This window comes from Equus quagga, chromosome 16 (assembly GCF_021613505.1).
Source record: "Equus quagga isolate Etosha38 chromosome 16, UCLA_HA_Equagga_1.0, whole genome shotgun sequence".
Taxonomy (NCBI): domain Eukaryota; kingdom Metazoa; phylum Chordata; class Mammalia; order Perissodactyla; family Equidae; genus Equus; species Equus quagga.
The window spans coordinates 82271845-82295885 of NC_060282.1; the positions used below are offsets into that span (position 1 = coordinate 82271845).

The 24041-nt window shown below is 38.8% G+C and overlaps 1 protein-coding gene across 1 annotated transcript in view; it reads right to left on the reverse strand.

Annotated features, from left to right (window-relative positions):
* Positions 1–24041, reverse strand: part of MMP16 (matrix metallopeptidase 16) — a 289314-nt gene that overhangs the window by 38614 nt on the left and 226659 nt on the right. Inside the window, exon 7 of the mRNA XM_046642690.1 lies at positions 5886–6024. Within this exon, the coding sequence (XP_046498646.1) occupies positions 5886–6024 (139 nt within the window). The remainder of the gene's footprint in view (positions 1–5885; positions 6025–24041) is intronic.

Consider the following 24041-nt stretch of genomic DNA (forward strand, 5'->3'; position numbering starts at 1 on the left):
GAAAAAACTATCTTTTCTCCACTGAATTTCCATTGTATCTTTGTCAAAAGTTACTTTTCCATATATGCTTTTACTCTATTTCTGAACTCTCTATTCTGCTGCAAGGATCTATTTTTTTCTGTCTTTATCACACTGCCACACTGTCTTGATTACTATAGCTTTAAAATAAGACTTGAAGTCAAGCAGTATTTCCAACGTAGTTTTGTCTATACCCATTCTTTTGCATTTGCATATGAATTTTAGAATCAGCTTGACAATTACTAGAAAAAAGCCTGCTGGACTTTTTATTGGGATTGCACTGATTCTACAGATAAACTTGGTGACAGTCGACATTGTGAGCCCTCCAACCCATGAATAAGATGTATGTGTGCATTTATTTTAGTCTTCTTTACTTCACTTAACAATGCTTTGCAGTTTTTAGTGTACAGGACATTCACATATTTTTGGATTGATCCCTAAGTATGTGACATTTTTTGATGCTATTACAAAGGGTTTCTTTTAAAATTTCAATTCTTGATTGTTATTTGCTACTATGTGACGGGAGACAGTTCTCCACAAGTCACTTGTTTTCAGCATGTCTTTTGAGCAGAGGCACGGACTGCCTTTATTCTGGACTATATTTCCAACGATATTTGTGCAGCCACAGTCTTAGGTTATAGAGATAGAGTCTCCCTCCACAGCAAAGAGAAGATTTGTTTACTGTCCAGTATAATAAAGAAAATGTCTCCCTTTGGGGGAAAATTTAAGGAGGCTTACTGCTCATTATAAAAGTTTAGGTTCTCCAAGCTTGTGGTTTCTCTCCTGCAATGTAACTGATTACCTGTGCAGGTGTCACCTGGCCCTCTTCACATGACCCTGTGAGAGTTGGGGCTCAGGGAACTCGTACAAATGGCTATATTCCAGCTGCTGCTTTTGCCTCTGTCTTTTCCTCTGACTCAGGAGTCTCATGTCTTCTGCCAACATCCATGAAAGTGAGGCAGGCTAACTTGTTAGCTTACAAACAGGATAAAATCTCAGACGCCTCACGGTTAGTGAAAATATATGGAAATATAATTACTTTTTGTATAATGGTCTTGTATCCTGCAACCTTGCTAAACTCACTTATCACTTATAGATAATTGATTGACTGCATTTTTTGACAAAGTCATGTTGTCTGTGGATATGGTTTTATTTTATATTTGTTGTCTTCTTACACTAGATAAAACCTCCAGTCCAATGTTGCATAGAATTGGTAAGTGTGGACATCCTTGTCTTGCTCCTGATCTCATGGGGGAGGTCAGAGATTGTGAATTTTACCTCATTGGGTGAATATTTTTGCTTCCTTAGAAATATTCCAGAGCTTTGTCCTAGGACTGTTACTTGGAAACAATTTGATTGCTTCTGGTCTTTGAAGACTTGTTGCGTAGGACTGCATCACTGCTCATTCTAGGAGAGTCATTCCCCACCACTGAGGCCAGACCCTTCTCAGAACTCTATCTGAAGCCCATGGACTGGAGGCTGTGGGAACAAATACTATTAGCCCTGTGTGAGTGTCAGGAACTGTTCTTTCCAATCCTATTGAATGACTCTCCAGTGGTTTCCCTGCACACATATGCTGACCAGTACTCTCTCCCGTACTTTAGGGGGTCCCTCTGCTGGTCTCTGGGTCCTCACTCTGTGCAGCTCTCTTCTCTACATTACCTTGTTCTGTGCACTGTAGCCATCTTGTCCTTTGACTCTCTGCTCTGTCTCCTCATCGGATACGGTGTTCTGAGCACCACCCGGATTCTCCCACCTTGTGCCACAGCCTGGAAACTCTCCCAAGACAGGAAACTGGGGCAAATTCTAGGCTCACTTCTCTTTGTTTTCTGACTCTCAGGGTTCACTGCCCTCTGTCTTCTAATGTCCAGTGTCATGAGAATCATTGTTTTATATACTTTGTCCAATTTTTGGTGGCTTTAGGTGGGAGGATAAATCTAATCCCTGTTATTACATCTTGGCTGGAAGCAGATGCCACTCAATATTTTTTGATACACTATACTTTTACACACCAAAAAGTAATAAATTCTTTAAGAATATAGAATTGATCACATTTATAGAGGACAAGCTGTACATGTTTCCATGTTTTGATAATTTATGTACTGTCAACTCCTGCTGCATATGATGTACATGCACCTATATTATTTTGCCCAAAGTTCAAAAAATTATATAAATTACACCAAAATATGAATTTTTAATTGTATCCAGTGAATTCCCATTCTTCTTAAGATATTTATAAAAGCTCATTTAGATATAACACGTTATGCTTACTTTTCATTTACTAAGACAATATTTATACTTCAAACACATTTACACTTACATTCGAACACACATCTTCAAATTCTTATGCAAGATGAAAGCAAGGATAACAATAGTATGTTTACGAATAATACAGTTAAATAAGTTTATATCCCAACATGGACTTTAGTTAAGTAAGGGGAATAAAAGACAACGCAAGTTAAGTACAAGTATATTATATAATATAGATTAGAAGAAGAGAAAAACATAAAGGAAGATCTCTGTAAAGGGAAAGAGGGGAAAGACAAGGAGGAAGAAATGAAGGCAAAGAAAGCCAAAGGAAAGAGCACCCCAAAGAAGAGTGAGGTTCAAATCCATTAGTAACAATGGTCCAGCAGGGCTGATTTAGGCTGAGACCAACGCGTATCGGCTGTGAATAGAGATTAGGATTTCAACTTTATTCTTCATTCACCCAATAAACCTTGGTTTAGTGTTTACTATATTCTAGGCATTGTTTAAAATAGAAGTCAGCAAACTGCGACCAATGGGCCTATTTTTGTACAGCCCTTGATGTACATTTTTAAAGGTTAAATAAAACAGGGTATGCAATAGAGATGACATGGGCTCCAAAGCGTAAAATATTTGCTATTTGGTCATTACTGAAATGGTCTGTCCACCTCTGGTATAAGATATTGTGGATACAATGGCAAAAAAAAATAAAGGAGGGAAGACCTTGCCCTGATGGGGCTGACAGTCTAGTGGGAAGGACACAGATGAACAATAAATAAGTGAAATATGAAGTTTGCCAGATGGTATGTAGAAAATCAAAGCAGGGAAGGGGGACTGGACTGCTGGAGACAAGACATAGATTGTCTCATGGTCCATAGAGCAAAATGGCCTGACAGACGTAGGATGAGGAATGACCTGATTACCCGGACTGAGAAAGGCCGTAAAGAGATGGTGGCAAGCTGAGACAGTCATTTTGCTTGTGACGGCTGTGGTGAGGGCAGTGAAGGAGGTGTTGGGTCACCCAACGCCCAAGGTTCTTGGGCTCTTAACTCTCCCGCCAGTGGTGAGGTGCACACTTGGGAAGGGGATGGTCTTACTGGGAACATCCAGAGCTTCTGGCTCCGTCTAGATAAGCAATGATGTTTGGAAAAGGGGAGGTGCATGTTCATAGCTGGGTTTGGAGAAGGTTTATCCAAAGGTAGTGTGGAGAGTGAAGCCAGGCACCTGAGGGTTACTGTAAATACTCAATAAGGACATGATCTCCCCTCAGCTTCTTCCCAAGACACACACAGATGAAAAGAAGTTAATCTCGTTAATTTGCTGTTTTCTTGTTTAACCTGAGGGGTGACTCAAGAGTCCCAAGGATCTATGAGCTTGTTTTGCAGAAGAAAAGAGATTGCCTTCAAGGAAGTTACGATCACCAGAGAACCAGCCCCCAGCTGCCACTGATGCCCAGAAGTCTGGTTGCCCAAGGGCTTATCAGGAGGGGAAGAAACATGGATGGATTCCCCTTTGTTTCTCTGAAACTCTTCCTGCCAAACCCCTAGCTCTATAAAACCCCCTGCTTTCTTCTCTTGTTAAGGTGGATTTGAGAGAACCCATTCTCCCTCCTCTTTGTTTTGCAGAATTTGAATAAATTGGCAAAATTTATTCAAGATGCCTTTCTCCATCTCCAAGCACTGATGTCTCAGTGATCGGCTTATTGGGCATCCGGTACACGAATTTGAGATTAAGAGGTTTGGTAGGAAGAGTCACAAGGAGGAAGGAAGGACCACAGCAGGGTCCTTGGAGGGACAAGGTTCTAAGATGAGACATTTCCTGACATGGGCAGTACATCAGAAGAGACTCTTGATAGCATGGCATTCTAGAAGTTGAATAAATATGTGGCCAGAGACAAAGCTGTTTCTGTTGTTAGCATCAAAAACTAAGAAACGCCATCTTGAGCCAACCTGTATTTACCTGTATAGCTTTTATTAAACACAGTTGGTTTCAGCCTTTTACTGAAATGTTTGTTGAGCACCAACCATGCACGCAGCGCTGTTCTAAGCACTAAAACCACAGTGGTGTGCAAAAAAATAGAAACGAGAGCCATCGCTCACGAAATTTACATTCGGATGCTGCAGGTCATTTCAAACCTCCACAAGTGCTGTGTGCAGGTCGGAAGGCTCTGCCTTAAAGCAGGTGGCGCTCTGAGCACGTCCTTTTATGCTGGCCCTTGAAAGATGAAAAGGGGCCAGACGTGGAGGGAGTGAGCAGAGGCGAAGTGAATGCAAGGGAGGCCCTGAGGCAGCAAGAGCTGTGGAACTCTGGCCTGGACTGTGCTGTGTCTCCTCAGGCAACTCTGTCACACAGCACTACTGAGCCTGATGCCACAGGGCCCTGGGACAGCCTGTGAGCCAAGGCTACCATAATACTAACCCTATTTTCCAGATGGAGAAACTGAGACAAAGAGAATGGAATGCCTTGCCCAGTTCATTTGCTAGTAAGTGTTCAAAACTCTCAGCATGACTGGAGAACCATCATGTTCTTAAAACTGACACACTATAGGCCCTCTTTTCTGAAGGAACAATCTGTGAAGATAAAATCAATCCCAGGTCTATATTGTCCTTTTATGTGGGTATTTTGGACTTCACTTAAAATGTCACAAGTGTTTCCCAAACTCTGTGTTTTCATTACTCTCACTGTTACTATGAATTGTGCTAGTTTGAGCCCGAGAATAACTGCTTTTTTTGGTTAAGATCCTGTTTTCTTCCCTCAACCTCTATCCCTGTTTAAGCTTATTTTCATCCTTTAGGCTCCTGGGTAATAGATTCAGTCGTATTCCTTCTGCACTCTAGCTCTCTTCAGCGAAGGCTCAGATACACTCTCACAATTCCCTCAGTCCTCAAACCCCATGTCTCTTCTCCCTGTGTTTCCCTCACACATTTAAGATTTATTGTTTTGAACATCAGCGAGTCTTAGGATGGAGCAGAGGTCCTTGAAGAAGTTCCCTTTGCCAGGTGGCTGCACTTGTACACGTGGGCAGTGAGTATTCGTGCTATTAAAATTTGTCACTCACATAAACAACCAACTTAACAAATTTCATTGGGTGAAATTAACTGGGTAAATTTTTTCTACTCATAAGTTTTCCTTGCCTTTATGAGCAATTTCTTAGTTTCCTGGAAACTATTTAACATAAACTAATTAAATCAAGAACAGTTTAAGAGAGAAGTGAAATAGATTTCATTGCATAAAAAGGGAAGCAACTCTGAATACTCTTTAAAAAAAAAAACCACCAAAACCCTTAGTTCATGGAAAAATAGCTTTTAATTGATTAATTAATTAATTCCATTTATTTTACTTTTTTTGGTGCTTAAAAGCCAAATCTAAAAATTCTAAGAGATCGCAATGTATTCTAAATTTGACTTATACATGAGAGTACCATATGAGAAAACACAAATGAGAGAATTAAAAATTATCTTTGAGTTTTACTTTATTTATATTTGTAGTCAACATATGCGGTCCATTTCACGAAATGAATTAACCTCACTCAACAGGTTTTACTTGTTCATCTGTATGTATGCTGCAGGGCCCAAAATGACCAAAACGCAACAGAGCAAGACATGGGGAACACTCCTTACCTTTAAAGAAGACAAAATTCCCATCACTGTTTTCGTAAACCGCGTCGATACTAGGTGGCAAGCCCCGCCAGAAGTAAGTAATTTGCATGGGGTAGCCGTCCATCACTCGGTTGTTTCTCACGCGCCAAAACCACTGGTCCTGCAAACAAGAGAAAGCGTCACTCAGCAAACACGCAGGATGCAGGATCCGCCGCAACGCCCTGCACAATGGTCCAAGGCTCTGAAACCTGAGCTAGTGTCATTATCGCCGTGCCACATCCAAACGGCCCAAGGAACCGCTAAACAACTTGACCAAATGATCACAATAGTTTTTGTAATGAACTAGGCAATCTCTAATCCACATAGTGTGATTAAAAAGATAATGTAAAAATACTTAATCTCAGCATTTGACATTATCCCCAGGGTTTTCTAGACAGAAAAACAGAGGTAGTACAGACAAGTCCTGCCGGATCTGTGGATTAAGTCAGCTTTCCTGAACACGAGAGCAGTGTATGGACATGTATGCATCTTAGCATTTACAGACATTTGCATGAGCTCTACACCTAAAATGCTGCAGATGAAATAGGGAGGCCAGACCTCCCGGTATGCTGACGTTACACCTATTGTCCCACACAATTAGAAGTACAGTGCTCTTTCACCCTCAAATGTGTCCAGGCTTGGAGGATAAATTATATGGTTACCCTAAATGAACAAAGTTATCTTGAAAAAAAATCAGAGTGGATTCCAACTTGGGTCAATTGCCTCCTCTATATGCTCTCAGAATATGCTGTACTTTGCTAAATCATAGCACAGGTCATTTTATACTGAAAGTGTCTACTATTGTCTCTACTGAATAATGCATGTCTTGCCCCATAGCAGGTATTTATAAATGTTGTTGAATTAATAATTAGCCTACACATAATATGCTTCACCATAAATTTTTATTAATGACAAAAGAACTTCCAAAAAAGGTATCTGATGACATTAAATCGATTTCTATTGAAAATTTCAGAATAATTTAGAGACTATTCAAAGTGTTTTAATATTAGAAAAACTAGGTATATTTCAAAAATTAGTTTCTAATAAATTAAAATTTACTATTTCACTCTATCTCAAACTTCAGTATTTACAAACAATGTTTCACTTGGAAGTTATATATTTGTACTATTTAGATAAGTGCATATCACAAAAATATTTCTGCTTCAATTCTTCTCTGCTGTCCTCTCCCAACTTAGATATTAATAAGTGATTTATTATAGGGCTTTCCCAAGCTTTTGGCTAAGAATAGGCTTGCTTTACTAGATTTCCTAGGATTTGTCAGATTTTCAGATACTCATTCAAGCCCACACAGAACCACACGCACACATACACACAATCTACTGAGGATTCTTGGATTTCAGATGATTTCAGATGATATGATAAAAATGAGCCTTTTTTCCCATCTAAATCAACCCAGATATTATAACTTTCTTAGGAACCTTTGAAAAGTTGTACTTTGTTCCAGTTATCAGGGGCTGTCTTCTCTACTAACCTCAGTTATTTATAAATAAAGGAGGAAGTAGTTTACTTAATGACTCTGAATTCACATCTTATTCTCGCTCTGTCCCTTAACAACTATGTCTCCATAGTCAAGACAGTAGTCACGGAGTTATTACAAACTAACAATTGACGATAGCATGATTACTTTATTAAATATAAAGGATGTTCTGAGGATCTGGCACACAGTAGCATTAAACATGTTGGTTGTAATTATTAAAATTATATTGAAATTACTTATCCTGCTTTTCTTGTTTATAGTTCTATTTACACTTTTGTCTTGTTCCTTATTTCCTCTTCAGATTTCAGCCAAACTGTGGCTCTAGGGCCTGCATCTCTTTCCCAGCGATACCTTATGTTATCACCCTTCTGTTGATAATTTTGAGTACCAGGCAGTCTGAATTAACAAATGTTTTGATTCCCATGCTGGAGATAGATTAAACCGATTTTAAAATACAAAGTTATTTCATGAAAAGATTGATCTAGGAAAATAGATATGGACATGAAGATCGACGGTTTACTGTTAATAGTATGTGAGCAGGTGATATTCTGATAATTTAAAAGAAAAACGGCATTTTTGTCTAGCTAAACAGAGGCTTGTAACTGGTTGTTAAAATTATGCCAATCTCCACACACAATATCCTTAAATTACTGTAATACATATCCTGAAATAATAAATATAAATGACTAAATACCTAGTGAATTCTGATAAAGAAATACCTGACTATGAATATTTACGGAACAATGAAGCTGAAAAATAGAAGAAATCATGTGAAAAATCCTGCAGATTCTAACTTTTCTCAGAGAAGCACTTCACACCGGTACATCTCCCCACCCACTGAGACAGGGCCAGCGGCTCTCTGGTGGGACAGACCTGCTGCGTCTGACGACAGGAACGCAACGTGAACTCGCCAATGATAAAGCAAGAAATGAAAGTTCTGCCTCAAGATAAGCATAGTCAATATGCAAAAATTCAGAAGGAATTGTGGAATCATGGGTGAACCCACGGCTATTTCTCGCAGACAGCAGCCTCGGCAGAGTCATCTAAAAATTGCAGATATTCAGGCTGTGACTTTATTCAATCTGTGCACAACTTCCGGGTTTAGCAGAATGCAAGGGTACAAATAATTTAGCAAGTGTTCTGTCACCAAGGACGTAAACGCACACCATGGTCGCCACAGGTGGCCATTTCAGAAATGGGGCTTGCGACTAATTCACAGAGAGGGGATATTTCAAATGATATTTTGGAATCTGTGCAACTTTTCCTTTGAAGTGACACCTCTGACCACCCCAGCTAAAACCAAAGCCCCTCAGCCCACCCCACCCACCTGCTTTCACCATCCACCCCCGCTGTCTTATCCTCCATGGCACTGACCTGTTCATTCCATTGACCTGTTTACACAACACCTGTTTTATGAATTTGTTGTTCACTCCCCCCTCCACTGGAGTATGAGCTCCAGGAGCCAAGAGGTCTGTCTGTTGTTTGCTGATGGCTCTGTGATGCCTTGCACATAGGAGAAGCTCAGTAGATACTTCTTGAAAGAAAACAAAAGTCAAGAAGGAAAGGGCAAAGTAAAAGTAAGGGATTTTTTTAGAAGCCAGGAGGCCTACAGGAGCCACAAGAACACAAAAATTCTACCCGAACAGGCAGACGTTCAGCACACGTTCCTCCTTCTAGAAAGCTGTGATACATAACAGTCTTTGAACCATGGAGGAAAAAACTATCACCTTTCCAAACAACGTAGGCTTTGCTTTGACCTTTGATATACAGGGAAAGAAAGAGGAGTCAGCTCTACAGAGCCCCACATCGTGGTTTGTGTCTCGCCTCTGGCCTCCTCTTGGCTACAGCCCTTCTGGTGGGGGTGGGAGGGGGTAGGATGCCCGGAGAGTAACAGCAGCCTCATACGTGCCAAGTCAACTTAGGAAAGAAAGCAGTGCTTCAGAATTACCAAACAGGAATTCCCTCTTTAATACCGATATTTCACTTCAGCTACAGGCGTTCTTGGGCTTACATATAGAGTTTTCTTTCCACGTAGCATGGGGACCAGACAGAACATTTTGTTCACAAAGATAACACGCTCCCAGAGCACCACACAGCAGACACCAGGAAGCAGCAACATGCATGAGAAATTCAGCGTGCTTTTTCTCTATTCCCTTTAAAATTCTGGCTTATAACAGACATACTGTTTGCTGAGAATGACACAGAAAAAGTGTCCTCCTGCTGTCTGAGCGTGAAGATGATGACGGTATTGATCTACTATCAGTAGAGGATGCTGTTTTCAGGCCTCTTTTTAAATACCAATCAGTAGAACTCATCTACTCTTACTTCTCTTCTGAAATATAGATTTGTTTCTTTAACCAACAACTTGATGTAATCTATGAACATCTCACGGGTGTAAACCAAACATTTCCAGAAGCACCCGTTGTTCCTCAGCCTCTCCGGCTTGCTGCCTTGGGCTTCCTCTGGTCCTGCCACTTCTGAAATAGCATCTCGGATCTCTTGACTTCCCGCCATCGTCTCTGTCACATCCTACTCTGAGCTGGAGTGCTCCTCCCCGAGATGACTGCAGTGCCTACTCAAACCCACCCACCTGCCTCCTACGGCGTCTAAAATGGAATTCAAACTCGGGCCCCACCTCCTGCCCCTTGTGGCCCCTTGTGGCCTCTCTCGTGTTCATGGCGCTCCAGGTCCCTCAGCTTCCTTTCCATTTCTTGTTAGAGTCGAGCTCTTTTCTTCCTCAAGACTTCTCCCACCGGGTTTGCTCTCCTTTGAATGCTGTTTCTCTTCCTCGTGTTCTTCATCTGATTAACTGTGAACCACCTGTTAGTTCTCAGCCGAAATAGCCTTTCCACAAAAAGGCCTTACCTGCCCTCGCACTGAAATTAGGGGACACTGTGACACTCTTTCATAGTTGTCTGTCGATTCCCTTTGTAGCATTTACACAATCTGTTATTATGTTATTGTTTCTGTGACTTAAATTTTCCCCCCTTGCTTCACTGTGGTCCATGCCCCATAGGGGTGGGCACAGAGTTTCTGCTGAATTATCAGCTTGGAGAACCGTGTCCAGCATGTTGTAGGAGCCCTAAACATACTGAATGGACAAATCTCTGCTTTTTCCATCAAACCACATGGGATGAACAACACACATATACATATGCATCTGAGATTGTTCAAACTAAGGTAACTGCTTAACATGGGTATCAAACTATTTATTAAAATGAAATTCTAATCAAGGGAACTCACTAGCTATTGAAAAAATTAGAAACATATTTATGTCTGTAATACATATTTGTTTACAAGTAGTCGTGTATTGTTTTTGAAGACTTACGATGTGGTATGGAGAGTGGGAAATCTGGCATTTAAAATTAATTTGGTTCTTATGAAAATAAAATCAGACACACAATAATAGGGAAAAGGCAATTTTCTTGAATACTTAAAAGGCAGAGGAAGCAACTGTGGCCTTCTGCTCTAGGGTAGGCCTGTATCTGAGACACGGAGCTGGATGCTCTCCGCCCTGGGCCCAGCCTTGGTAGCAAGACTCACCTGGTCCACAGGTGACTGGAGCTTGTGAGGCAGCTGTGCATGGGTAACCATGTACACCTGTGCAGGAAGTGGGAGCCAGGAGGGAGCTCTGAACCTACGACAGATGCCCAATGTTTCCCATCCCAGGCCACTGCTTTTTTGAAGGGGCAAGAGGAATAGAAGAGAAAGGACGAGGCCAAGACAGCTGCTGGCCATGGTTGGAGTTATGGAGAGGAAAAAATTGCTTTGGTACAACTGCTCTTAAATGGCTACCACGTTCACCATCAGACTACACATTGCCTGGCACACACTTCAAAAGCACAGAGTAAAAGCAAATGATCAGAATTTCTTATAAAATTTAACATTTAAGCAATGTTTAATAATATCATATGCTAGACCCTATTATCTCCCAATCACGTATATAATTACTGAATGTATTGGAATAAAAATTGATAATGAGGAATGGCAATTATTAGGCTAAATTCATTCATTTTTAGTAACATATATTACTGAATCCAGCCAATAAGTTACCTGCTATTTTTTAAAAACTTTTTATATTGAAGTAACTATAGATTCACATTGCAGCTGTCAGAAATAACACAGAGATTCCTTATACTTTGCCCCAAGTTTCCCCAGCAATAACTCTTGCATAACTATGGTGAAATATCAAAACTAGGAAACTGAGATTGATACTATCCACCGACCTTAATAAAATTTCACATGCACCCTCCGTTGTATATTTACGCTAATTTTAATACTGAAAGTGCACCTTCACAATGCAGAGAAAGAGAAATGGCAACTGCCACATTCACCAATTGCTCAATCTTTGCATCAGTCGCTGTGGCAAACTGATATTATATGTCCCCTAAGAGGATGCAACACAGAACAGCTAGGCATCTGGGGTCACAGACCATCCACGAGGCTCCGACACGTAGAAAGCAAACATGTTTAAAGTACAATGTGACTGAGCCTTTAGACTTCTTTCAGTTTTTAGGAAGAAAGGAAGAAGTTAAATGACACTTAATCAAAGACACCCTAGAAGGTGGGATGATCTATAAGACAACTGGCCTGGACTAAGCAAGAAAAAAAAAAACAGTCATAGGGAAAAAAAGCTGGGAAGAACAGTCAGTTAAAAGATCTAAGCAGACAGAACAGCCGAATGCAACGCTTCGACAGCCACTGGATCCTGTAATTGGAGGGGTTTCCTGACATCCGCAACTTTCTTCCAAATGCGTCACTGAACACTTGGGCAGGTATGTTGCATTTGTACACACACACATCTAAAGAAAATATAGGCGAATGCTAACAGCTGTTAAATCTAGATGTTACATGTGCATGTGTTCATTCTCGAGTTTCTCTATTTTTAAAATTTTTCATTAAAAAAACTTTAAAACACATAGTCATTAAAAACACTGGAAAATACATAGCAACCCCTTATGACAAAATATTATTATATTATCTTTGTAGAGATTTGTGATGGCTAAATACTTTTCTGGCTAGCAGATGTAAGATTATTAAGCCTCTATTTTAGCCATTTAAATATTACTATATTTACTTAAATAATTACTATAAATAATGCTGCCACTAATATCTTTGTGCTTTAAAAAGCAAACAAAACTATATTCCGTACCATTTAACTAAGTGTAATATACGCTCCATTCAACAGTAACATATGATTGGAAATATAAAACCACACATTGTAAACCATAAAACGTATTATAAATTCATTAATTTGATTTCACACTAAACTATTGTTTTCAGATTTACTGTTTATACAGAGAATTGTAAAAGGTATTTTAGTATTTAAAGAAAGAGAGTAGCAACATCTATATTTAATTAGCTACATTTCTTTTTCAACATTGGAAAAGAAAAAGTAAAATTATAACTTGGAGAAAAAACTACCAAGGGATCCTTAATAGATGTATCTGGCAAAGATAATGCCATTCTGGGAAGCTTTAATTATCTTATCACAAGAGCTGACACAGACTGGCTTTTGGTATATAAACCTTAGAAGAAAACCTTTTCAAAGCGTCTATTAAAACATACTTTCTCACCGAGACAGTCACGAACGTCTGCAATGATTGTGCAGATGCGATACAGGGCTCATCAACCAAAGATTAACCAGATGTGATTCTGGGAGAAATAATGCAGCAATGCATCTCAATAGGTCAATCACTTTCGATAGTGTTTGCATTTTTGAAAAATGCTCAAAACACAGACTTACTATAATAGGGGAAGAAAATGTCATAGTAACAAATGATTCTTCTAAATCATTTCAAAATTCACAGTCCCAGAATCTCCCTTAACGTCTTTAACTATTTTCAAGGAAGAATCTGTCAGAATTAACATTTGGATTTAGAAATGTAAATTATCTTAATAAATAAAATGTATCTTTATGTTTCAAAGGAAAGGAGAATTGGCATTTTCAGAATATTTTGTTTACTATTTGGACTAAATTTAAGTGAAAACTTTTATAGTTTCCGAACGCTAAAAAAAATCCTTTGTTTTTAGAGTAACTTATATTGAAAAATCTGGACACCAAAGGGTTACATGATATGCCAGATATGGATCACTTTCTTGTTAATTAGTATTTATTAACTCCTGACATAAAGAATACTAATTTTTAAACTTAAAAATTCATAATTATTCATGCATAACATAGAACATAAGTATTTGTGTTTTCATTCCATTCATACACATGACTAATAAATGGTAAACAAATGTGGCTACACCAAGAGTGTGGTTAAGCCCCAGAACAGAATGATCTGGGGAGCAAGTCAAAGATGGATGTGTGTGTGTTGACATTGTTTTCTTTCCAGGTCCTTATATCTTTTTTCCTGTTCTTCTTGCATCTACTCTTGCTCAGGAACACTTTGTGATAGTTGCAATGCAGAAAAGAACAATTTACTAAATAATGCTTCATTGACACATTGCTTTTACGGAAAAGAGCCTCAGCTCTAGATAGATGGCGCCACACAGCACCTGGACGGTTTGCTTTCTTTCCCCTCCTTTGGGATCTGAAGATCATGAATACTGGCAGGGTGATCTAAATTCCAATTCACACATCAGATAATTAAGTGTTGAAAAAGTATAAAAGGTTTCATCTCTCCCACTGCACTAGCAGTTCCGGATTCCAAAAATATGACCTCTTCAAGGGTGTGCATTCAATCTGGAAGGGAGTGGACGCAAACAACTCGTGCGGAAAGGCTGTGTGCAATGCTATTACTGCTGCCTGTACAGAATGGGAACCACCATTTAGTGACCATAACGAGCTGGAAAACAGCGGTGTCCTCAGCCCACCTATCAAGAATTACCATCCCTTTATTTCCGACCTGAACAAAGACGTCTCATTTACAATAAAAACTATGTTCCTGCCGAATAAAGTATAGGGCTATTTTTACTCAGGGTACATAGGGCAGTGTTTTCAATTTAGTTTTTAACTACCCAATCTAAAGTTGTCCCCTCAGTCTTTTTCTATCGACTCATCATGTTTTATTTTCTCCATAATACCTATTGTTCTCTGAAATCCTCCTGTTTATCCGCTCACCTTTCTCTCATCAGAGCTCACACCTCGTCTGCCTTATTCGAACACTGCACCCTCAGCCCTGGAACAATGCCCAGCACTGTGTGTTGAATAAGCGTTAAAGACAGAAAAATAGAGATGGGGAAAGAAAGACACATCAGCAAATCTCTTCCTTGGCCCGGATGTAGGGGGACTGGTTGGTCAATACTCAGCTTACGTGCCCCAACAGAAAGTCTTCCGCACGCCCTCTTTCCTGCCCCTACAGCACCCCACATCTACCAAGGAACTTAGACACTGCATGGAAATTGTCCATTTGCTAGCCTGTTTCTACACTCTATTCTCTTTCCCATGAGCACCATTATCATACTTTGCTTTCTCCTTTTTTTTTTTTTAAGACTCAATTCAGGCTTCACCACCTGCAGGGATAGTGACTCGAAACTATGCCTCCTGTTCCCCAGAGTCTTCTTGCCCTTCAGGTGACCCTTGTGTTTATTCCCATTGGGTCCTGCAGTGAAACACTGGCCAACATGCCACATCATGGCACACTGTGGAGGGTGGGAAAGGCAGCTTTGTCATGGCAGGACACAGGAAGAAGCAAAGGATGAGCCAGAGCTACGGAGTGTTATTTTTTTGGGCTTCCTCTTCAATCAGTCATATTCTTTTCCCCCAGACCTCATTGAACCACCCAAGAGAAAACTCACTGGCTGAAAGAATGTGTAGGGCGGGAGGGCAGGGTGGAGGGGGATGCGCGAGGGGAATGTGCCACAGGGAAACTTTTTTTTTTCTTTCAAAAGGACACAAAGTTACTTGTCAACAAATTAGGTGTTAAAGGCCTATGTGGAATTAGACATTTGTTCCTAAGAGATAAGGGTAGATGGGGCAGAGATTTCCCAAGAAATTACCAGGCAAAAAAGCCCTGAAAGATTCCTGAGAGACTTTTTTTCAGAGTTCAGCAGCAGGTGTTGCCATAACAGGAGAGACTAACCCTCATTACCATCGCCTAATTGCTCTATGCTAATGCGCGCTTGGAAACATTCCTTCCGTTGCCACCGTGTTGCTGAGGTTTATTTACTTAAATGGGGAGTTCAAAAGGTAAGTGCCCTTCCTTAAACTCAGTCTTCAACAAACAACTTGATGTGCAGTGAAAGAGTGATGAAGTTTGAAGGCAGTCCTGAGGGAAGTCAGACCATCTCCATCATTAGCAAAAGGAACACACACACCTGAGCTACTGGCTCACGTCTATCAAGAGGAAAAATTTGGGTTTCACTATCAAGTGAAACAAATATGAGTAAGCACAATTTGCTTACTGTTGAAAAAAAAAAGAGAAACTTCTCCAAAAATAAATAGAAAGGTAAGTTTCCTAATCATTCAGCAATAACGGAACCCTGAACAGCTACTGATGTGGTCCAAGAATTTTTGAAAATTATTCTGAGCAACAAGGAGTCTAACGACGGAAGAGGAAATAAAATTGATATATAAGATGTGACACTTTGTGAAAATATAGAAGTTTAACACAGTAATATTTTTGCCTAAAAGACGTGGTATGTAGCTTTCACTTGGTTGGAAGATTCATAAATTCAGAGGAATTTCAGAGGCTTCTGAGGACGAGGAAGGATGGTGTTCATTGGGCTTTCTTAGAAGAACGTTAAGGGTGTTAAAAGGAAGTTAACACACATCATACCAAAGGAAAGTACAAAACAACCCATGTGCCCATCAGGCTTGGAGGGATGGTGGGCAGGAGAGGACATGTCTTCTTGGGACAAGGGGAATGAGATTTGAAGACGAGGAGAAGTTTAAGAGACACGTGGTGGTGATGGGTGCACCATGAGGGCGGGGTGGTAGTCATGAGGACAGAATGGCAGTTCTAGAAGCAACTGCACACAAAAGTGATATGAAATGGACAGACAGCAGTTTGATGGGGCCTCCAATGCCTAATCAACAAAACAGAATATATAAGAAAACAAGCAGAGAAATGAAGGGCTAAAATGAGGAGGAAATGAAGTAAAAATAAAGGTAGCATTAGAAGGGTCTGACTGGAGCTGTGGAGCATTGTGCTGTGACTCTGGGGCAGATGGTTGTGTGGGGTTAGAGCAGAAAGCACTGGGGATCTCAGGAGGAAGACAGGGCAGAGCCTCCAGAAAGGGCATCTGAGTTAGGAGGAAAAGGAGAAAATACTAAGTAATGGAAATGCCAAGTGAGCAAATCAATATGGCAGATAACAAAGAATAAGCCCACGGAGGTGTTAAAGAGCTTTAAAAAATACGCATCAGAAAAGAAAAGACGACTATGTAAAACATTTAAATAGGTGGGAAAATTCCTCCTAGCTCAATTGAATGTACTTCAAAAGCTTATTTAAAACTTATATATTGGGGGATAGAGTTGAAAGTTCAAGCATAACCAAGAATATGTAACCCGCCTCTATTTCTTCATGAGGATTCAAATTCTCATGGAAGTGAGGAGAGAAAACCAGCTTATTTAGTTGAGCATTTTAATTTTTCTATATGTCTTCTGCTTATATAGAAAGACAAAAAAATTCTCATTTATCTTTTTTTGCAAGGTTTCAGAACTTTTCAACTTTTCTTGATTTTTATCGTGTGGTTAAAAAAGAATTTGCAATTGTAATTAGTTCTGTAGACATCGTGAATATAGATGAAGATCACTTTATGCCACACATCTGCTCCTGAAAAGTTGGTTACTGATTATTGTGTGAAGCAATACTATTCAATTGAACTAAAAGGGATTAATATTTAAAGGAATGATGTTACAGAAAATAATCATTTTCCTTTAATTTTATAAGTATTCTTTCTATCCAAAATTAAATAAAAACCTTTTTGTATTGACACAATGTTTCTTAATGTTAGATATTTATAGCTCAGATATTTTGTATCAAGCCACGTTTTAGACTGATATTTTCTAAAAGGAAAACCAAGTTAGTGGGTTACCTTAGGCATAAAGTGAGTAAATTGGTGATGTGTGGTCTAGCTATCCTAACCTCTGGTGTTCAAATTCATTAGCAAAAAATTGTCAATTATTTGACACCTTAAAAGTTACTTGTATATTACTGATTATAACTAAAAATGTCTCTATAGCATATATTTTTAAATAACTTTAAAAATATGCATTACTTCATTCAATTCCAAAGCTAAAGTTGAAGACTGAAAAAAACATAAAGATGGCTTGGGTAATATTGAAACTGTTACTAGTTTTAATGGTTTGAAAATGTCTCATGTGATCCAGGTTATATAAAACTAACATCATACTAAATACCATTCGCAAGCACATTTATTTGAGCTCAATCTGCCAAACCAGAATAACAAAAGTAATCTATATTGTTCTCCTTCTGTAAAATCTTGAAAATGCCGAAGTCTTTCTTCCTCTTTCCTATCAACCTTGCAAAACATTTTTCACCTGCAGTAACTTCATTTTGGGGCTCAGTGAACGTTATTATTTTCATAGCTGATTTTTGCAGTTTTTTTTTAAGATTAGCAGCAAGCAATCATCATAATTAAACAAAATATTCATTTGTATGATAAAAAAGTTACCTTTTTAAAGTTAATTAAAAAACTTATTTTCTATTGTTAATGACCAATAAATCATACAGATCACGTATTGCTTTGCAATATTTTTATGCTGTCATTCATTCTTGTTAAATGATTTCCTTTTTTTTGATACAACACCAATAATACACACTTTTCCCCCCAGAATGTCCTTACAGATGTTATTCTTCCTCAATCAGATTTTGTCATTGCTATTTCTTCTTAGTCAGAAACAGCGGAAATTATGACTGTGAACACAAAACACATTAAGGGAACAGAGGCTAATACTCTTCAATTTAATAACTTTTTGTCTATTGTTCTGGTTCAGTTCTTCCCTACGTAGAGTGTTGCACCATTACCTCCAAAGCCACAGAGGGGGGGACACTCTATTTCAGCCTGTGTCACAGGAAAAACAAATGAGAAGGTGTGGTGGCAGCAACAGGACTAATTCATTAAAAATATACTGTGTTTAAGATATCCTCTTAACCAATGCATTGCAAATTAAGATATAAAAATCCTATTTTTATCTCTTGTTAAAACTCCAAAGGTGTGGCTTCAGAATTTTAAAGAAGTAATTAGTTTGTATGGTCCAAGACATTGATTTAAAGTTAAGTCTCTAGATCTGCTCTGTCAATATGGGAGCCGTTAGTCACACGTGGCTCTTTACATTTAAATTAACTAAATATAATTTAAAAAATCAGTTCCTCAGGTGCAGTAGCCACATTTCAGGTGCTCAGTAGCCACAGTGACTCGTGGCTCCCACACTGGACAGCACACATATGCGGAGCATTATCATCGTCACAACAAGTGTTATTAACAGGGCTGCTTTAGTCCTTGCTGGATGTTACGACATTTTTTCCCCATCTTGATTTGTTTTAAGGCTTCTGTATTGCTAATAAAATAAATTCCTCAATGCAGCAGTGGTCCAACACTATGGGAAAACGTTGACTGAGATAATCCTAAGGCAGTAGTGTTTCTGTAGCCAATCTGTAGCAGAAACACAAATGTTGCTCAGGATCTTGGACTGTTTCTACAACTCTGCTGGTGCACGCGGTTGAGATGCTAATTGTGGTATCATAGGTGGAGGCGCTGCGACTTGACTTCAACTTCCAGAAGGAAAAAGGACATTTTTTAGCTATGGGTCTAACTGGAATGTTCTTTCCCCGTATCTTTGCATTGCTGGTTCCTTTTGCTATTTAAACTTCAGCTAAAATGTCATGTCTTCTGAAAGACTCTTGACCATGCAACCTCAAGTAGCTCCCTTCCCACCTGTCTCAGTCACTAACGTCTATCATATAACTCTGTTTCATTTTCACCATTGCATTTATTGATGCCTTTACGTTTATGCATTTTTATTTTATTTTTGACTGTCCCCTCCTCCACACAAATAAAGCTCCTTGTAGGAGAAGGGTTTTGTGGTGTTCACTGCAATATCCCAGATCCTAGAAGGCTGCCAGGCAAAGGCAGCCACCTTATAAATATTTATCAAATGAATAAATCAATGGATGCATTGGGAAAGAGATGGAGATTAAACTTATTCATGGTGGAAATATGTTTTTGTGAAATAGAAAGGCATTTTTTTCAAATAAAAATACATTTACTTTTCTCTTCCGATTTGATCTTTGTCATTAATATTCTCTAAACCTTATATCTGAAATGTAGTAACTTCAAAGTCGTTACATATTGTACAGACAATTTACCTTTATAAAAGTTAAATAAGAAGTTAGCCTGTAACAGATGAGATTGGCCATCTGTAGAAGTGACCCACTCAAGAGAAGGTGGGTGTCTCCTGGGCCTGGAGATGCATGCAAATCTATTGAAGAATGACCAGCATATGTAAGTCTCAGGTCCTAAGCATTCTAAAGAAATCCTGTGTAAGTGGACATTTTGAAAATGGGATTTTAACTGCTCATTGTCTGGAAAAGGGGTATAAATAGGCAGATTTTGGTCTAGGGTCTTCACTACTACCCAGGGGAGTGTATGTCCTGAAAACTTAACATATATAGCCATGTACAGTTTCCACTATGTGCTAGCAGTAACGCTGGGAATATCAGGCTATCAAAACATGTTGGCTCCAGGGACACCATTAAGAAGTAGCTTTCTGATTATAATATGGCTTATAATGGAGAATTTTTTTAACATAAATAATTCATATTTTTCTTTGTGATAATTATAATTCTCACTGTAAACTGATGTCATTTTAGCTCATGCATCAGCCAGTCTTTTGTGATGTTGGTTTGTTAACTGAGCTCTTCAGAGCCTGGGGTCCTAGGGCAGCTGCCCCACAAACCCAAGGACCAGACCTCAACTCGCGGTGACGTCCGCTGTGCATAACAGCCAGCTTCCCTCCTGGCCATCTTTAGCAAAAGTAGAATGCAGTTCTGGTTTACACTACCTCAATTTTCTTCTGTAGCCAGATTTTGGCTGTTCTTTGCATTTTTTTACAAATGAAATTTAATACAAAAGTTAAAATAAAACAGTTAAGAAAATAAAATTACTGTTGATATTTTAAAACAACCTCCAAATTGCATTTTAATAGCAGAAGAGACATCATTTTAGGCCTACACTGGACAGATTACAGACGCTGAAGTGTCAGTCTTTGTTTCAGGAGTGTGTGGGGGAGGGTTGAACATGAAATACAACCCTTAAATGGTATTTTTTCCCTTTTATTTTCGTGTATCTACCAGCAATTTCAAAGATGCTATAAATGTCTCATGTTTGAAATGCTTAATTAAAGACATTTAAGAAAACAATCTCTACTTGCTATATCAGAGTCTGCCCCAAACCCACACCGAATTCGCACTTTTATATGAAGTACCATAACATTTATTTAGTATAAGGTGGGTCTGTCTTGGGCCTTGACCAAGGTGGAGTATATTACTGGAAATGACAGAAAGAACTCTTTATTTCATGTATAACATAACCACATACTGTGGGTTCTTGAGGCAGCACGACAGTATATTTTTAATGTAGGATAATTATATTCATTTCTTTTCCCTAAACATGCTTTAACTCTAAAATAACTATTCTATGGTAGTTTCCTCTGTGTAACTCAACAGAATCCTCACAAATAACAGATACCTACTAGATAAGCATAGATTCTACTGACAAATAATATTACTACCAAAATAATTTATTAAGATTATTTCTGTGCTATTAATCTGTACACTAATTTATAAATAAATTAATTATAATTATCTGAAATTATTGACAGTAAGTAGAAGAGTAAAAAAGTATTAACTAATAATATTAAGTGATCTTTTAATTAACATTCCTTTTAATGCTCAATAATATGGGTTATTGCTTTATTTTCAAATTATTGACCAAAATTGAAAAAAATGAGGCAACCAAAAGAAACAGTACATTTCTCCCTCTTGCTGTGTTCTAACTATTCTTTAGTTTATGTAGCACAGATCCAAGGTTAAAAAGATCTCTTTATTTTTATAATTTATAAAAGATTTTACAAAATATTTATGATATTGCAATGCTGAGCTCTCAAGGAAATGAAAGAGGTCAATATTGACCAGCAACGCCTCCCCAGAGAGGTCATGTCTCTGTTTTCCTCCGTCAACACTTCAACAACACAGTTTCAAACTGAAACGTCCACAGTAGGAAAGTCTGTCCATTTTCTTTCCAGGTCTCATGGAAAACGGCCAGGCCCGTGTGCTGCAGCCACAGTTAATAGGTTTTCCTTGGTGTGTTATGCAAAGCCTGTCTGTGCGCCAACATGAAAAAGGCCTTTAAAGGAATGTCAGCAGCTTCAGAAACTGCTTGTCAAAAGGATTCCAGTTTTCTTTCTTTGGCCCTCCTAACCACTTTCAAAGGCTTATTTCATTCCTGGTAGTTTCCATATTATTAATGCATAGGGCTTGCAACTGGAACTCAGGGTGGGCCACATGGTTACAAAATTATAGACAGAGTTGATTAGGTACAAAAATAAAAGAAAGAGCTGCACAGATTTTACCGTACATTAATATTTTACTTCTGGCAATGGTGAGCGGAATGGCGGAAAAGCAGCAATGATTTGTTGAAAGGCATTAAAAAAAGGCTGAGTTAATTTTTCCCTGAAAATTGCCTTAAATTTTTTGCAAGCTTATTGTAATTATCACCATTACAGATAGACTGGAATGTCCAGAGAACTATTTTAAAATTTCTTTTGCCACTAGAAACATAGTAGGCAGAACAGACTAAGACCCTTGGGTCCTAGTTTCCATTCCAGCATCTGGCTTTGGTCTTCTGGGCATCAGGGCGAGTCGTTTACCTCTTCGTGACCTCCGTTCCCCACCCGCCCGAGGAGGCAAGGATGCTTGCGTGGTTCTTTCAGTTTAGGCATGAAGTTGTAGGGAAAACGGGAGGAGCTGACAAGTTTCTAACTCTGATAAAACTGACAAGAAAATTCGCAGGAGTAGCTATCCTATTTACAAATATTTGAAAGATGAACAACGAAAGAAACCCTCTTTATGAATTAGTGAGTACTGTTTGTAGGGTGATTTTCTGCTCTCATAAAATACTCTTCGAAATTGAGTACAGTCCTTACACCTGAATCCATGACTGATTATCTGATGATTCCATGAAAATGTAAGCGTGTCCCAAATGTACCTTCTTGAATAACACTGTCAAGTTATTAGCTGAGGATTCAAAAGACTTCCCAAATCTCTGACGGTCTAGAATTCATTCATTTAATAACAACTATTTTTTACCTCCAAAAGCTAGTTGCTACATCAGGCATTGGAAATAGAGCGGTGAAGTAGAGAGTGGTATAAAAAAGCCACTGTAACTTGTTAGATTTTAAGCACACAACAACATTTATTATTTGTGCCTCACAAGGTTTTGAAACACCAAATAAAGCGATTCTTGAAATATTGCTAAAGGAAAAAAATAGTCAAAATATTGTTTATTTACATTGTTGTACAATATTCATTGTACAGGTGTATAATCTCTTATCCACGATCCTAAAATTCAAATAGCTTGAAAAAAGAAACTTGCTTCTTGAGTCGGGCACAAACTTATTTGGTAGAGAGCCTGATTTGAACTCACAGGACTTTTAGAGACTTTTTACCCTGCTTATTGGGACTATTTATAAATTTCAATGAAGAAATATTAATGAGTGTGATTAAGGCTTGCTCCCCTAGATTCTATGGAGGTATTATGAAGGAAATGTTTAATACATTGAACTATTAATAAAAAAAATTTTAAAAAGTCATACTTGGCCACATCGTGTTAAAATGAAGTCAGCACTTCTGCATCCTTATCTCAAATTCCAACACCATTGGCAATGCCATTTTGAACAAAATTGAGAATTTCATTTCCTCCTTTCTTGTTTCTTCAGAGGATCATTACAATTTTTGTCTTCTGTCTTCTGGTGTTTTAAAAATAAACAAGAAAAGTAGAACTAGTTCAAAAAACACGGAAATGAAGTTACTGGCCTTTTGTCAGAGCCTTTTAGGTCTACACTTTACTGCAGCCTGAGTGTTCTGTCCAGAGACAGCCCCTCTCAGGGAGACTGGTTGGAGCCTTCCTCACAGGCAATGTGGAGCTGATAGGATTCACGACATGTGCAACCCTCACGTGAAGTCATACCCTCTTCCTGCAAGTACCATCTAAATATGGACCTGGGTCAGTGGACATGTTTTCCTTTTTAAAATTTCCCAGCCAGTTGCATTAGAAACATGACAAAACATCCTAACATCATAAATTTTAGCCTTGAAAACACTGGAAGTGATCATTTTTACTATGTTCAGTAGAGCAATCTCACCTCAGTCTCTGACATCTGAGCATACGTCCTCTGCAGCAACAATTTCAGTGTGAGGGAAGACATCACTGAGGCCAACTCTGCCGACCTCACGTCGGTCCTTGTCCCACCTCTGCACTCACGCAAAACAGCCCCTTCACACCATGGTGTTGGAAATATTTGAGGTCACCCCCCACAGCCCTTTTAGCAACCTCTATTGGAAAGTCAGCAATTTTAACTCTTCCTGAGGTGAGTTTTGATATAGTAAACTGGGGAAAATATTTAATGATTTTAGTTTAAGTTTTTACTATTTGAAAGAGAAAAGTAA